Below are 14066 nucleotides of genomic sequence, written 5' to 3' on the forward strand. Positions count from 1 at the left end.
AAAAAAAAAAAAACCCACATAATTTGGGGTGATTAAATTTGGAGAGGCATTGAAGAAAAATTTAATTTACAAACGGTAAATTAATTGATGTTACAGCAAATTTCTTCTGTATTCAATCTATTAATTTTCATCCCTCTTTTCACCTTGTAAATTGGCAAATGCTACAGTATGAATGAATTATACATATAAATTTCTTGTTGATAATTTTCCTGTTGTGAGATTAAAAAAAAAAAAATGGCTTTGAATGTCATATCAAGCTACCAAATATAAGGTGACAAAGAAATGTGATGGTTACGCTAAAGATTTGTGGTGAAGTTAGGCTGGTTAGCAACGATACTCTTAACTTTTTTATTACAAATAATAATATTATATGGGGCAATTTATTCAAAAACTTTGTTCAAATTGGCGATTAATGAAAAGCTTTAAAAGCTAATTTGCCCTTTTATTAAGGCGACAACAGGGGCGGATAGGCTGTTTTTGCCACCACTACCAGCAGTTGGCTCAATGCCTAATCCTTTATTTTTACCCTGACTTCTACCGCAAGTAAAAAAAGCAAGGCCTTCCAATGATCCGTAATTGACAAGAGTCATCTTTAGTCATTAGTTCTCACTTCTCAATCACAAGATGAATTTTGAGTCATCAGTGGAAAGTCAATTAGGACAAAATATCATCGGGCCCGTTAATCAAAAGTTCTGAGTTTGCAGCCGTTCTATGATTTTTGTTTTTATTTATTTTTTCCCTGATGGAGGTTTGTCTGCAAATACGAGTATCTGATTATTGATTAAGAAAAATATGGTAGGTTTTCGTTATTTTGGATGCATGGTTTATTCTGTTTCATAATTTAAATGATGTGCTGTGTAAAAATCTTGTGACTTGGCTTATGTTTGCCCCTATTGTGCAAAAAGTCTTGTGAGCTAGCTTACCGTATTGTGTGTCTACCGTGTGTTTGGTTGTGGTTCTTTATTGAAAATTTTGTGTCGTGTGCTAAAGGCAATTAATACAATAATGTATGATTAAGATTTAGTAGTTTATCGAAATTGTCATAAAGTGAATCTAGTGATGCAATTTCTGAAGAATGGTAAAGGCAGAATAGTGAAAAGACGACGAGAAGCAATGACAACACTTGAATCAAATTTTGATTGAAGAATTGAATGAAGGGAACAAGCGGCTTCAGACCTGCAGCCTCTATACTATATTACAATTACACTACAGGAAGCCCATCTTCTAATTGCTCTATCTGAACCTGATCACTGTACAATATTTTTCGTGATGGGCTCCTGCCAAAAACTCTCAACTAATCAAAAGTAAAATAAAATTCTATGTTACAAGAAAAAGAATTGAATCCTAACTAAGAGAGAGGTTAGATCTTTGTACATGGTTTCATGGTACAGGGAGATCCGAGTCTTCGTGCTTTACAATGCCAGAGGCCTCCCTGTTCTGGTGCGGAAAGAATTAGTAGAGCCAAAACCTAACTGCCTACATAGAGGGACTGTCAATGCCCAAGGACTACAAAATTTCTCCTGAAGATGACGTCAGACAGGCCAACCAATCTTCTTCATTGACCATGTAGGGGACCTGCACTGCATGTCAACCACTTTATCCACTCATCACGTGATGTAGTCAATGAGACCGGTCAAGCACTGATCAGAATCCCATCAAACATGTCAAGTCGGCAGGCCAGAAGGAGAGGCCCTTTTGCCTCATTTACATCACCATTCGAAGGCTTATCATGGCACCCACACTGGGCAGCAGGAGGTGTCAACCAGTCATGACAGCAGCATCTTTGCCGTCTTTCAAATAAAATATCACGGCAGACTTCTGCTGTATGGCGGGAGCTAAATTTCCCATGCGGAGACAGAAAGCAGTCAACCATCAGCAAACTTCACACTCTTCTTTGTAAGATTAATTCCCTTAGCCTTCTCCATCTCAGCCTCCTTCTCAGCTTTCTTCCTCTCCAATTCAGACTGTTTCACATTCTCTTCATGTGCTTTTCGGAACAACCTCACAAAATTTAACAGAGTTGCAGTAACTGCAGTGATCAGTCAAACAAATAAATGTAATCAGTTTTGGTATTTCCCCATGATACAAGCAAATGACTAACATATTAGAAACAAGATTAACTAGAGTATACTCAAACTTCAGTCTAGATCTGCCTTCATGTCTTTCCCTTTCTTTTTTCTTTTGTCCTCAACCATCCCTACATTCATCCATCATACTAATTGAGTCGGTCTCTCAAGAAAGCTAAATGCCTTACTTTGGTCTCAACAACACAGATTGTCATCCTCATTCACTCTCATCTTTAGAGTCTTCACCCAATCTTACTTACCCCAGTGCTATTCCATTCCACACAAAACCATTTCTCACAAAATTAGCTTAATTAAATAGAATACATCATGGCCCTAGTTTTCAGATGAGGACTGACTGTAGAAGAAACTAGCAAAAGACACAGGCATTAAGAAACATGCAGTGTCCCATAAGCTGTAGACACACTTCAATCTCTATCAAAATGAAAATTTATACATCAAACTGGAAAGCAGTGAGGATATTATGTCCATAATTTACCTTGCTCAAATGGGCAACGAGCAGGATCCTCACCAAAATATAATGCAAGGGCATCTGCATTTCTACCCTGTCCACCAGATGATAGTGATTTAAGACGTGATCAGCACATCATGTTGATAATAAAAGATAAGGTATTGAGGAGACAATTTAAGAGAGAGCTTATTACCGCCACAGAATAGAGATTTGTTACAGATGCCACCTCAACCTCAGCAACAGAAATGAATCCTTTCAGTGTCTGAAATTATTATTATTGTTATTTTATAATGAAAAAAACAGGTGTTAGGAGAGTTTTAAAAAATGCAAGAAACCAGCAAAATAAAGGCCTAACTATCACTGCTACTTTTCTAGCTGAATAGATAATAAGCTGATCTAAGGAAACTTGTAGCTGCTAACAGTATTTTAGCCTAGTGATATCACTTCCCTTCCCACCAAGTTATGCCAAAAGATGGAGATAAGAAACAAAGCATCTGATAGTCCAACCAAAAAGGGCATAAAACGCTTAGTCTTATCTTGTCTAATGATCAGGAATCCCCCTCCCACTGTTTGGCAGATAGAGTAATCACCAATTCCAGGCAAGACCCACAACCAAAAAAGATTAAAAAAAAAAAATGCCCAAGGTCCAGAAGAAATATAAAACCTTCGTGCAAATGACCCGAAGGAGTGGCTGGAGTTAACTTCCAAGTTATTTTGTTCGTCAGCCCACCAACCCCTTTGGGTTTCAAGAAGGAGAGGAAAAAGATGGCCCATGTACTAAAGTTGGAAGTTCTCCAACCCCACAAAAGAATATCATATCCCTTTTTACATCGAATTATTTGGAATGTCTCCAGTAATATTCTCAACCCTCAAGAAGCACAAGAATAAAATACGTCTTTAAGGCAAGTGCTTTGCCATATAAACTTATCTTTACTCCAGTATTCTTGTTGACCCCTAAATTTTAAGGGCATATTAACACTATGTAACAACTTAGAACTCTCAAGTAAAATTCATAGGTTGTCGAAGTGTAAAATTACTAGTAAATAGTTTTGAATAAGATCCAAAACTAGTTGTAAACTAAAGTTATTGTCTTAAAGTTGGCAAAATAAACTATACCTTACAAAAAACTTCAGATACAGGTCCATCATTTTCAGACATAACAAGCTCCTGTCTAACCTTTTCTAATCCCTTGATTATAGCCTGCATTTCTTCAGCTAAAGACTTCAATTGTATCTGCATTGCAGTGAGATCCCAGTGTAAACAAAAATAATAAAACTACAAAAATACAGATACATTGAAAACAAATTGATACCTTAGATGCTAGTTCAAGGCTAACAAGATCCAAGTGAAAATCCAGAAGTGCTGGAGTCTTAGCAGCAAGGACCTGCTCCACAGAATGCACAGAATGCTTAAGTAAGAGAATCAACTAATATCATAATAGCGTTCACACAGAGAAGGGAGAGATGTATCCAGCAATGAAGATGAACCTAATCTAGAATTGCCAGGCCCAGCAAGGTTTATTAAATCAGTAAGAGAGACGAGGTGACCAACATACATGAGATACATAAAAACAGTTGAATACTCTAAAAGAATGTAAAAGATGGAGATTCCTTTTTTAATGAACAAACTTCTGATATGAATCTAGGCATTCAAAGCCATTTCAAAATTTTCAACCATTGCGGATACGAATAAAATGGAAAGAAGAATCAAGTCTAGATCTAGCCTATTGCTGATGTCTCCTCACATGCTGAAAGGAAAGTGCACAACAAGAGGATGATTGCTATCACAGCAGGAGCGATGTCCTATTTTAACATTTGATAGAATCCATATTGACAAAAACTTCAATTATCTGGATTTTTAATTTTTTTTTTTAACTTATTCCTACTGATTTAACACTTAACAGGGTTACCTAACCTTATTCTCCATCAAAGACCTAAACGGTTTTACCACTAATTTGTAGATTAACCATGATATAAAATTAAAAAACAAAAGGGGATAACCTGCAATATAAAGAGTGCAGCCCTTGGCTGAGCTTTATTACTTTCAAAATGGATTTATGATTATTGAGAACAAATATATTTTTTCTTCTTCCACAATAACCAAATTTATAATATGAAGTTTATTTGGCCAGAAAAAGGTAAAAAAAGAAATGCAGTGAACCTACCTTACATAGATAATGCATCAGTGTCATCTTGCTGTTGGAAGCACGCGTATCTGTGAGTTTTAAAAGGCTATCCAGCTTAAATCCAACTGCAGAACCTGTACAAATTAGAAATTTAGAAATTTTTAATGACTGAGTAAATGTAACCATGAAAGAGCTTCTTACAGTAGAAGATACTTAAGCGAATAGTATAATGTGATTAGCATGTGTTTAGAAATTATTGATATTACTTATTTGAGTCCATAATCCTCTTGTTGGGCCAATATCTATAAGCTCAAGCTTCCGTGGTTAGTGGTTATTCACAAGACTATTTGACTAAGCTGTCTTCTATCCAATCCTGAAATATGTTAATTACAGCAGAAAGTAAAGTAGGCCCAAAGTGTGGATGCACATTATAAGTCCTTTCATTAAATAATGTCATGCACTTCAAGGAGCATTCAACTTTCCAATGAAATTAAGCATTCAACTCTGACAAATAATTCCTCAATTACCACTAAGGTACTTACCCCTTGCGGTTCCTTGGTTTAATGTATTCCCCAAATAAAGAATCTTTTTCATAATTTCCTTCAATTTGATGGAATTCCGAACCTACTTAGCCAATGAACAAGTGCCTCAGGTCAAATGGAAAGTATATATATTGCACGGAAAGAGTCAATATCATTAAGTGCATACCTCTTCACATGCAGAGTTCACTGTGTTTAGATTCTTTCTGAATTCTGAAATCTGCAAAAGATGTTCAAGATTAAGACAACAAAGGAAAGAACTAATTAAACAGAATCATCAAATAATTATAAACCGACAATGCAGATACCGCCAAACCTGAAAGCCAAACTGAATCTTGAAAGCAAATACTCTTAGTTTTGACTCCACTCGTGGAACTTTCATCAGCTCCAAAAAGTACTGGACGTAAAAAACATATATGAACATCAAATTAAGAAATTTGTTCAAACCTTATACTCAAGAAAATTTATCCAACATGCATTCAAGTGTACCTACCATGTACGGATAAAATTGTTCATTGAATCACAAAAACACCGAGACATAAACCAAGAAGTAAACAAAATTGAAGACATGCTAGCAAATTATAAGACACAACCATATCAAGTTATAGCCATCACAATGTTTTCGACCAACAAGGAACCATTTCCATTTTGCATTAAATCCTATCGACAGACATAATCAGTAAGAAAATATTAACCACTTCCAGTTCTCGAGGCATCCCTTGGCCTTTCAAAACCTTCATCCAGCCCAAAGCACTGTCAATCCATCCAGGGCCATGCTTTTAACATATCTAATAATCTCAATGGACCAAGGATGATTATAGTCATTCATGCTACACTCGTCTACAAAAATACACATGTTCCAATATGCATAGAACCAAGGATTTCATTGGTATCATCATGAAAGAGAGGCAAGAATATTAAGTTGCATTGTTAGGAAAAGAAGACGCCACCATCTGTCCCAAGAAGACTCGGGCACAGGTACAGGTCGTGGAAAGATGGTGCAAATAAGGACGATAAAAATACAACCCTTGCAGGAGAGCTGTTTCAGAGGTATGGCTAAGTTATAGCCATTATCTAAGAAGGTTCTCTAAATGCTTCGTAATATATTTTTATTGTAACCATAAATCATAAAGATGGTATAGATAACTGCACGCACACACACACGCACACACACACAATGGGAACACACGTAGCTATATCTTACTGTAAATATTGATACCTTAGATAAGAGATCTTGATAGTTGTCAATCTCTAATTTGTAGGGATTTAATTTAGTTTCCTTTCCTATTGTCCTCTACATGCATATATTCACCTAGAATTGTATTGTTTGAATATCAATAAAACTTTACTACATTTTCCCACATGGTATCAGAGCCTTATTAGGTTCCTTGGGAAATTTTTTTCCTTTTCTTTTAGCCTTCATCGCTGAATTCTTTCTCCCTGAAATTATTTTCATATTCCAACCATGTCTAAGATTGTTGATGAACCCAACACTCCCCCTACTCAATTAAGTGACAACAGAAATGGTGACAGCATGGGTACTCCATCAACAGGGGATTTGCAGAACATTCAGGCAGCCTATCGACTGGACGGGAAAAATTATTCAAAGTGGACTCAGTTTGTTTAAACGTTTCAGGGAAAAATTAGTCACCTACTTGGTACTGAACACAAATCAAGGGATCCCAGATCTGATGCCTAGGATGAAGCAGACTCTATGGTTATGTCCTGACTGTGGAATTCGATGGTCCCAGATATCAGTGACACAGGTATGTTTTTGACCCCAGCCAAGGAAATATGGGAAGCTGTTGAAAAAACTTATTCCAAGGTGGGTGATGCTGCTTAAATTTATGAGATCAAAACCAAGATTTTTGCAACTAAACAAGGAGGTCGCTCTATTACTGAATATGCTAATTTATTAAAAATTTTGTGGCAAGAGATGCACCATTATGAATGTTTTCAAATGAAGTGCAATGCCGATGTTGCCTTATGAAAAGGTTTGTTAAAAAAGATAGGATTTATGAATTCTTAACTGGACTAAATGGGGTGTTTGACATCGTTTGAGTACAAGTACTGGAGAAAGAAAACTTGCCATCATTGGAAGGAGACTATTGCTATAATTCAGCCGAAAAAGATAGAAGAGGAGTCATTGTTGAACCCTAAGTAGTGGAGAGCTCATCCATGGTTCAAAAGCCCTGTGCAGCTTTTCAAAATATTTTCCAGACTTCCACACTACTAACCATCTTGTTCCCAAAATTTTTGGTTATGTATCTTTTGTTCATATTCACCCTCATAACAGGGGAAAACTGGATCTACGAGCACTTATCCGTGTATTTGTTGATTATTCCCCAACTCAAAAAGATATAAATGCTTTCATCCTCCTACAAGAAAGTTCTTTGTCAGCTGATGTACATTTAGTTGAAAAAGAACGCTATTTCACTCAACCTTATCTTCAGAGGTAGACATCACTTATTAGATAAGGACAAAGACATACAGTCGTTGGAACTTGACTCTCATTCTCCTTCCTCATCTACAAACATAAAAAATCCTCTACCTCTTACTCCTATTAATCCTCAAAGTCCTCCAAATCCTAGTTCTATTTCTATGGAACCTGAAAACCTCCCAACTCTAAGCTTTTGGGATAGGATAAACAGGTTCAAAGTACTTCTTGCCCAGTACTGACTTATTAAAGGAGAAATGCACCCATTATTCAACCTATGTAAATCTAAGAATTGGAATTAGCCCCTGGTAATGAGGCAATTAATTACACCGTACCTTCTCAAGAAAATATTTCTAGCTCTAATCAAGATAATAACAATGATCTTCCTATTGCTATTAGAAAAGGCACCCGAAAATGTATCCAACGTCCTTTATATCTTTGGTCTCACTTTACTTCTAATGAAAAGTTGTCAAGACACCCACAGAACCTATCTCACACATCGAAACACCATAACCATTCCTAAGACAATATCTGAGGCACTAAGTCATACGGAGTGGAGAAATGCTATGAGAATAGAAGTGGAAGCCCTTGAACAAAGGTAGGACGTTGGAGTTAATGGAGTTACCAAAAGAGAAGAGTCCAATGGGTTGCAAATGGGTTTTCATTGTTAAATATAAGGCGGATGCCTCCCTTGAAAGGTATAAGGCTAGGTTGGTAGCCAAAGGGTATACTCAAAACTTATGGGATTGACAATTTGGAAGCACTTGCTCCAGTTGCCAAAGTGAACACTATGAGAGTATTATTATCTTTAGCTGCTAATATTGGGTGGAGTCTACAACAATTTGTTGTCAAGAATGCCTTTTTACATGGCGATCTGGATGAAGAGATTTACAAGGAAATACCTCCAGCTTGGTTTGAATTTAAAAGGAAAGAAAGTGTGCAATATATATTTTTTTTTTTGAAAAAAAGGAAGGGACTTGTATGGTCTGAAACAATCTCCTAAAGCTTGGTTTGGGCGATTTGCTAAGGTCATGACAGCCATGGGGTATAAACAGAGCCAAGCTGACCATACTTTGTTTGTGAAACATTAAGCTTCAGGGGGAGTAACAACACTACTGGTGTATACAGATGACATTGTGGTAGCAGGAAATGATTTGGAAGAAAGGGAAGCTTTAAGGAGATGCTTAATTAAGGATTTTGAGATAAAGGAACTCAATAGATTGAAGTATTTTCTTACCATTAGAAGTGCCCACTCAAAGCATGGAATCTTTGTATCACAATGAAAATACATAGAGGATTTGTTGAAGGAAACAGGAAAAATAGGGTGTAAGCCAGCTGAGAGCCCTATAGAACCGAACCATAGACTTGGCGAAGCTCATGAAAATGCAGCAGTGGATAAAGGGACATAACAGATGTTTGTAGGGGAACCGATTTATCTTTCTCACACTGGACCTATCATAACTTATGCAGTCAGTGTTGTGAATAAATTTATGCATAATCCCAAAAAAGTTCATCTTCAAGTTGTATACAGGATCTTGCAAAATTTGAAAGGAACACCAGGGAAGGGAATTTTGTTCAAAAAAGGAGAAGGGCTGACACTTGAAGCCTATACTGATGCAGACTATGCAGGGTGTACTGTTGATAGAGTCACATGAAGTTATTGTACTTCCTGATGCAACTGTGAGTTGAGAGTAGAGCAACATAGTACTAGATCAATGTAAGACTGAGTTAGAGATAGCATTAGGAATTGGAGCTACTGTAACAAATGTCCTACAGACTGAAGATCAGTGGGAAGCACTTTGAGCTTTATTATACACAAATCAGCTATTAGTATAGCATACAATGCAATTCAGCCTGATTGCACTAAGCACATTGAAGTTGACCAGCACGTCATAAAAGGAAAAGCTGGACAGTGGCCTAATTTGCACTCCATTTGTATCTACTAGTGGCCAGCTAGCAAATGTGTTAACCAAAGGTTTGATTAGCAAGGTGTTTCAGTGTATAATAGGCCAGCTGGAGATGGACAATATCCATTCACCAGCATGAGGGGGAGTGTAGGAGAACACCTAGCTATATTTTACTACAAAAATTGATGCCTTAGATAGGAGATCTTGATAGTTGTCAATCTCTAATTTGAAGGGATTTGATTTAGTTTCCTTTCCTATTGTCCTCTACACATATCTATTAATCTAGAATTGTATTGTTTGAAAATCAATAAAAAATTACTAAATTTCTCCACAATATATATATATATATTAGATGGGCGAGTATCAAGAGTTGTACTACATGGAAATAGTTAACCAAAACAGTAAAACAGAATATACATAGAAAATGTATGTATTATCATATGCAACACATTTACAACCCCAAATATAAGATGACACCAAACTAGTTTCAGAAGAGAAATAGTTTAAACACAGGTACATGATCTTTCATCAATAGCCTCAGTGGAAAAAATTGGTATCATAAAAATAGCATTAAACAAGATGTAGTCACACCAAATTGTTGCATACCTGCTCACATTTCCCTAAGTTCTCCTTGTCGCCAGTGTAGTTCTGGTAGAAAATAAAGCAAACAACAATTGGTATGTGGTGGAGGGAACCAACATATAACTAGCACACTTGAACTTTATAAGGAAACAAAAAAGGTATCATAATTTATGCCAAAACCTCACCTTCAGTAGTTCCATCTCCTCTTTTGTAGGACAAAATTTTATCAGGTTTTCCACTTGATCAACATCTAACACTGACTCATCCATTGCTAGAACAGCGACCTGAGAAAATGCACACATATGCGGTTAGCTAATACGATGCTAAGTAAACTCACATATAAATTGTATTTGTCTACTGTAGTGAATATGGAAGCTCCATAAGCACCATCACTGGCATGGACTAGAAGCACATCCATCCAGCTCCAAGACATGTAAAAGAATATTGCATGTACAAACACAGTGAGAAAAATCACCTCAATGTTATCTTCTCCCTGCCATAAATGACAAATAATTGCCATATATGAACAGACAAACTAAAGATACCGTATTAACATTTTTTCACAGTCCAGGCCCACCACATACATTAAAATTGTTATCTAAAATACCCCATCTCTACATAAAAAGAGAGGACATCATGTCCACACACTAATCATATGAAAACATAAGTAAAAGATGGAATTTTGACAATGTTGTACCTACCATCATATCAGGAAGTGGCATCTTAACTTTTGTGAGCATAATTTCAGTGTTATTGGCCCTTCTGAGGTCAATCTACAATAAAAACAATAAACTCATAAGTAAGACATTAGGTAATGTTCATAAGACAAAAAAGAATATATGTGTGTGTGTGTGTGTGTAAAAGAAACACAAAACAAAGTATATTAATGGTATACAGTAAAAAAAGGACTAGAAGTCCACTACAAAAACCTGATAAAGATCCTATTATACGTAAATCTAGTCCAATAAATTCGGCTTTAACCATCAATATAAACGGCAGCATGCATGTCAATACTCATTTTCTAATATTCAGATAACACTTCCGTCATCATGATAGTGGATGAAGTAGAAAATAAAATATAGATTATTCCTGTGCAGATTCTCCTTGCAATCATCCTAAAAATATCTTCCTTCTACAAAATAAAGTTGAGAAGCAATGCATGAGCAAAGGTTCCTTTTGGCAGATAGTTTAGCAACAAACTGTTTCTCCCTGTCATATGCCCCATTGCCCAAAAGATGAAAAGCATTGGTAGAAAGCATGGCTACCAAACTTCATAAATATATATATTCAACTTTAGAAACCATCTTCGTCAATCAAATTCAAAATGAAAGGCAAGACGCATTCTTGAATTTCTGATAAATTTTACATTCGTCAAAAGATCCCAACTTACGCCCACAAATTTAACCTGTACAGAAATGCACTTCAGCAAGCCAGCCTCAACATAATTTTTTTCCACTCCATTTCAAGTTAAGAATGGATCTTGGTATTAAAAAAGTACCAGTGTCCAAGACTGGAAACTGAAAACCAAGCAATAAAAGCAGATGCGCCAGTCCTATTCTTACCCCCATCACAATATTTCTACTATTTTTCATCCTAGCAAACCCATCGCATATGCTTACTATGTTCACCGGCTACATATTTAACCATGAGTTCATCCATACTTCAGGGTTTTATAAGGATGGGTTCCATATGATTATGCATCACTACTCCAGTTTTTATACATTGTATACAAGTTATAATCAATCCAAAATTGGTAATCATATGATATAACACTATGTAACATATATTTTTTGACAGGCAGCACTATGTAACATATAATGCATCGTCATTGATTAATAACATAATGTCAGACAGATACTCTAAATTCTATAAACTAATATTACTGCTTCCATACTGTAATATAAACATAACCATTCAAGTCGACTTCAGCCTTCGCTAAATTTGGGTCACCTCAATGCTGTGACTCAGGATAAAATTCACTTAATTCTGTTTTCTTAACGGATGTTATTTTTTACAAGAATAATGATGATAGATTCAGATGTTTGATTATATAGATAATTTCAGGTGTTGAATTATGATCCAACTATTTGAACAGCTTACAGTGAACCACTAAATCAATTGGTTTAAACTCATCTAACCTATACTGGATATACATAACATAGAATCACATCTTCTAGTCCAGTCTCTTAGATTGTTATGTAGGAATTGAACGTATCTCAAATCCACACAATTTAAAGAACTCAAGATTACTTGTTGGTATATGGATGACCATCAATTGGGTAATAGACATACACCAGGAGTAAAATTAATATATGTTGAGAAGCCAAAAAACTCTTAAATTATGAGTGCAGGTGAAAAGAAAATATTCAGTAAACAAAATCAGCTGTAGTAGTTTACAATCACGGAGCCTCCAATCTATTGTTAATACAGTGGACACACAGATACATTCATGCATATACGAATTTGTATATGCATCTGAAAATATGAGAAGAAAAAGAGAAACCTGTGCAAATTGAGAAATCATATAGTAGTAGGTTACATCCTCAAGCTCCTCAGTTTGAACATAAACCAATTTATGCAGACCAAAAGAGCCAAGAAAAGGGATAAACATTCCATTTCAAATTTAATCTTCGTGCAATGCCTTATATTAAATTTCTTCAAGGAATTATACTAAAATCTAGATTTAAAAATAAGAATATTTAAAAAAAAAGTCATGTTTCATATTCTGAAACCATCCATCTCAAGGAATGAAGGAATATAGCTAAAAAGAATCTATGCTTCCCTATGCTTAAACTGTAAATTGCTAAAGAAAATCAGTTACTTGGTTTACAGTTATCAACTCAAGTTTCAGGTTGACAATAGACTAGAACTTAATTTTAAAATTATCATAATGCACTTGCAATGTTTGAAGCTAAATTGAATCTTCTGCAACAGAATTTTCAGTTGCTTATAGTAAAAGAAGGCAAGAAAAAGTATACTGACAAGCAATATAAGAAAATTTTAAAAAATAAAATAAAAAGATGATATCCAGAAACAAATAGTGAACAATAAAAGAATCACCATAATAAACTTTCAAAAAAAAAAGAAATTTTATGAAAATATTTAAATGACTGAATTACCAGGTGGACTTTGTCAGGTTTTGACCCAACGGACTTGCGACGACCTCCAGCTTTACCTGAGTCGGCAGGTTTTGGGACTGTTGCAGAAAAAAGGCTCTCTAACTCTGACACATCAAATTCAGGTGCACTAGGACAAAAAGTCAGAAAATCAGAATATCAGATGCTAGAAAGGTTCTAATACCATAACTTAAAATATTAAATCAAATATAAGGTACTTCAAAATTTTCAGTAAATAATGAGAAAATGATCTTTTATGGCATAAGAACATGTGTAATAGTAAAAGAAACCATATGTTGTAAGCAAAGTAATAATACATTTGAGGATCCCCGTGTCTCTGCAGTTCTTCCCATAAGCTTCCTTGTAATGCCCTTGTTACCTTGCTCCAATGTAAAGGCTTCAAGGAAGACCTTCGAGGTGCCATAGCTGTAGCTCGAGTAAGTCCACGACCTTTTGGAGGTGGAGGTGCTGAAGCAGTAGGTCCTTTAGCACCTAAAGGTGGTGGCGGAGGTGGTGCACCACCCGGTGGTCTAGGTGGAGCACGAGCTCCTGGTGGTGGAGGCGGAGCTGGAGCTCCACGCAGTGGAGGAGGTGGGGGAGGTGGCCCCCCACCAGCAGGAGGAGGTGGAGGTGGTGGGGCTCCACGCATTGGAGGAGGTGGTGGTGGTGGTGCCCCACGCTCTGGAGGAGGTGGCGGAGGAGGGGCACCGTGTGTTGGTGGAGGTGGTGGTGGAGGCGGTATTCCACGAATTAAGGGAGGCGGTGGTTGTTGGAGCTCTAATTGGTGGTGGTGGAGGTGGAGGTGGAGTTCCTGTAAAGGGGGTG

General features: G+C 36.4%; 1 protein-coding gene across 1 annotated transcript in view; it reads right to left on the bottom strand.

The window, feature by feature from the left end:
• Positions 1 to 1112: 1112 nt before the first annotated feature.
• The window catches only part of LOC18047300 (formin-like protein 20), an 18669-nt gene continuing 5715 nt past the window's right edge, over positions 1113 to 14066 (bottom strand). The window contains 15 exon segments of the mRNA XM_024186945.1: positions 1113 to 2029; positions 2563 to 2629; positions 2729 to 2797; positions 3652 to 3768; positions 3848 to 3919; positions 4700 to 4794; positions 5203 to 5284; positions 5369 to 5419; positions 5516 to 5596; positions 10150 to 10191; positions 10311 to 10409; positions 10827 to 10898; positions 13245 to 13371; positions 13559 to 14011; positions 14013 to 14052. Coding sequence (XP_024042713.1) covers positions 1866 to 2029; positions 2563 to 2629; positions 2729 to 2797; positions 3652 to 3768; positions 3848 to 3919; positions 4700 to 4794; positions 5203 to 5284; positions 5369 to 5419; positions 5516 to 5596; positions 10150 to 10191; positions 10311 to 10409; positions 10827 to 10898; positions 13245 to 13371; positions 13559 to 14011; positions 14013 to 14052 — 1631 coding nt within the window. The 3' untranslated portion in view covers positions 1113 to 1865.

This window comes from Citrus clementina, unplaced genomic scaffold (assembly GCF_000493195.1).
Source record: "Citrus clementina cultivar Clemenules unplaced genomic scaffold, Citrus_clementina_v1.0 scaffold_3, whole genome shotgun sequence".
NCBI lineage: Eukaryota > Viridiplantae > Streptophyta > Magnoliopsida > Sapindales > Rutaceae > Citrus > Citrus x clementina.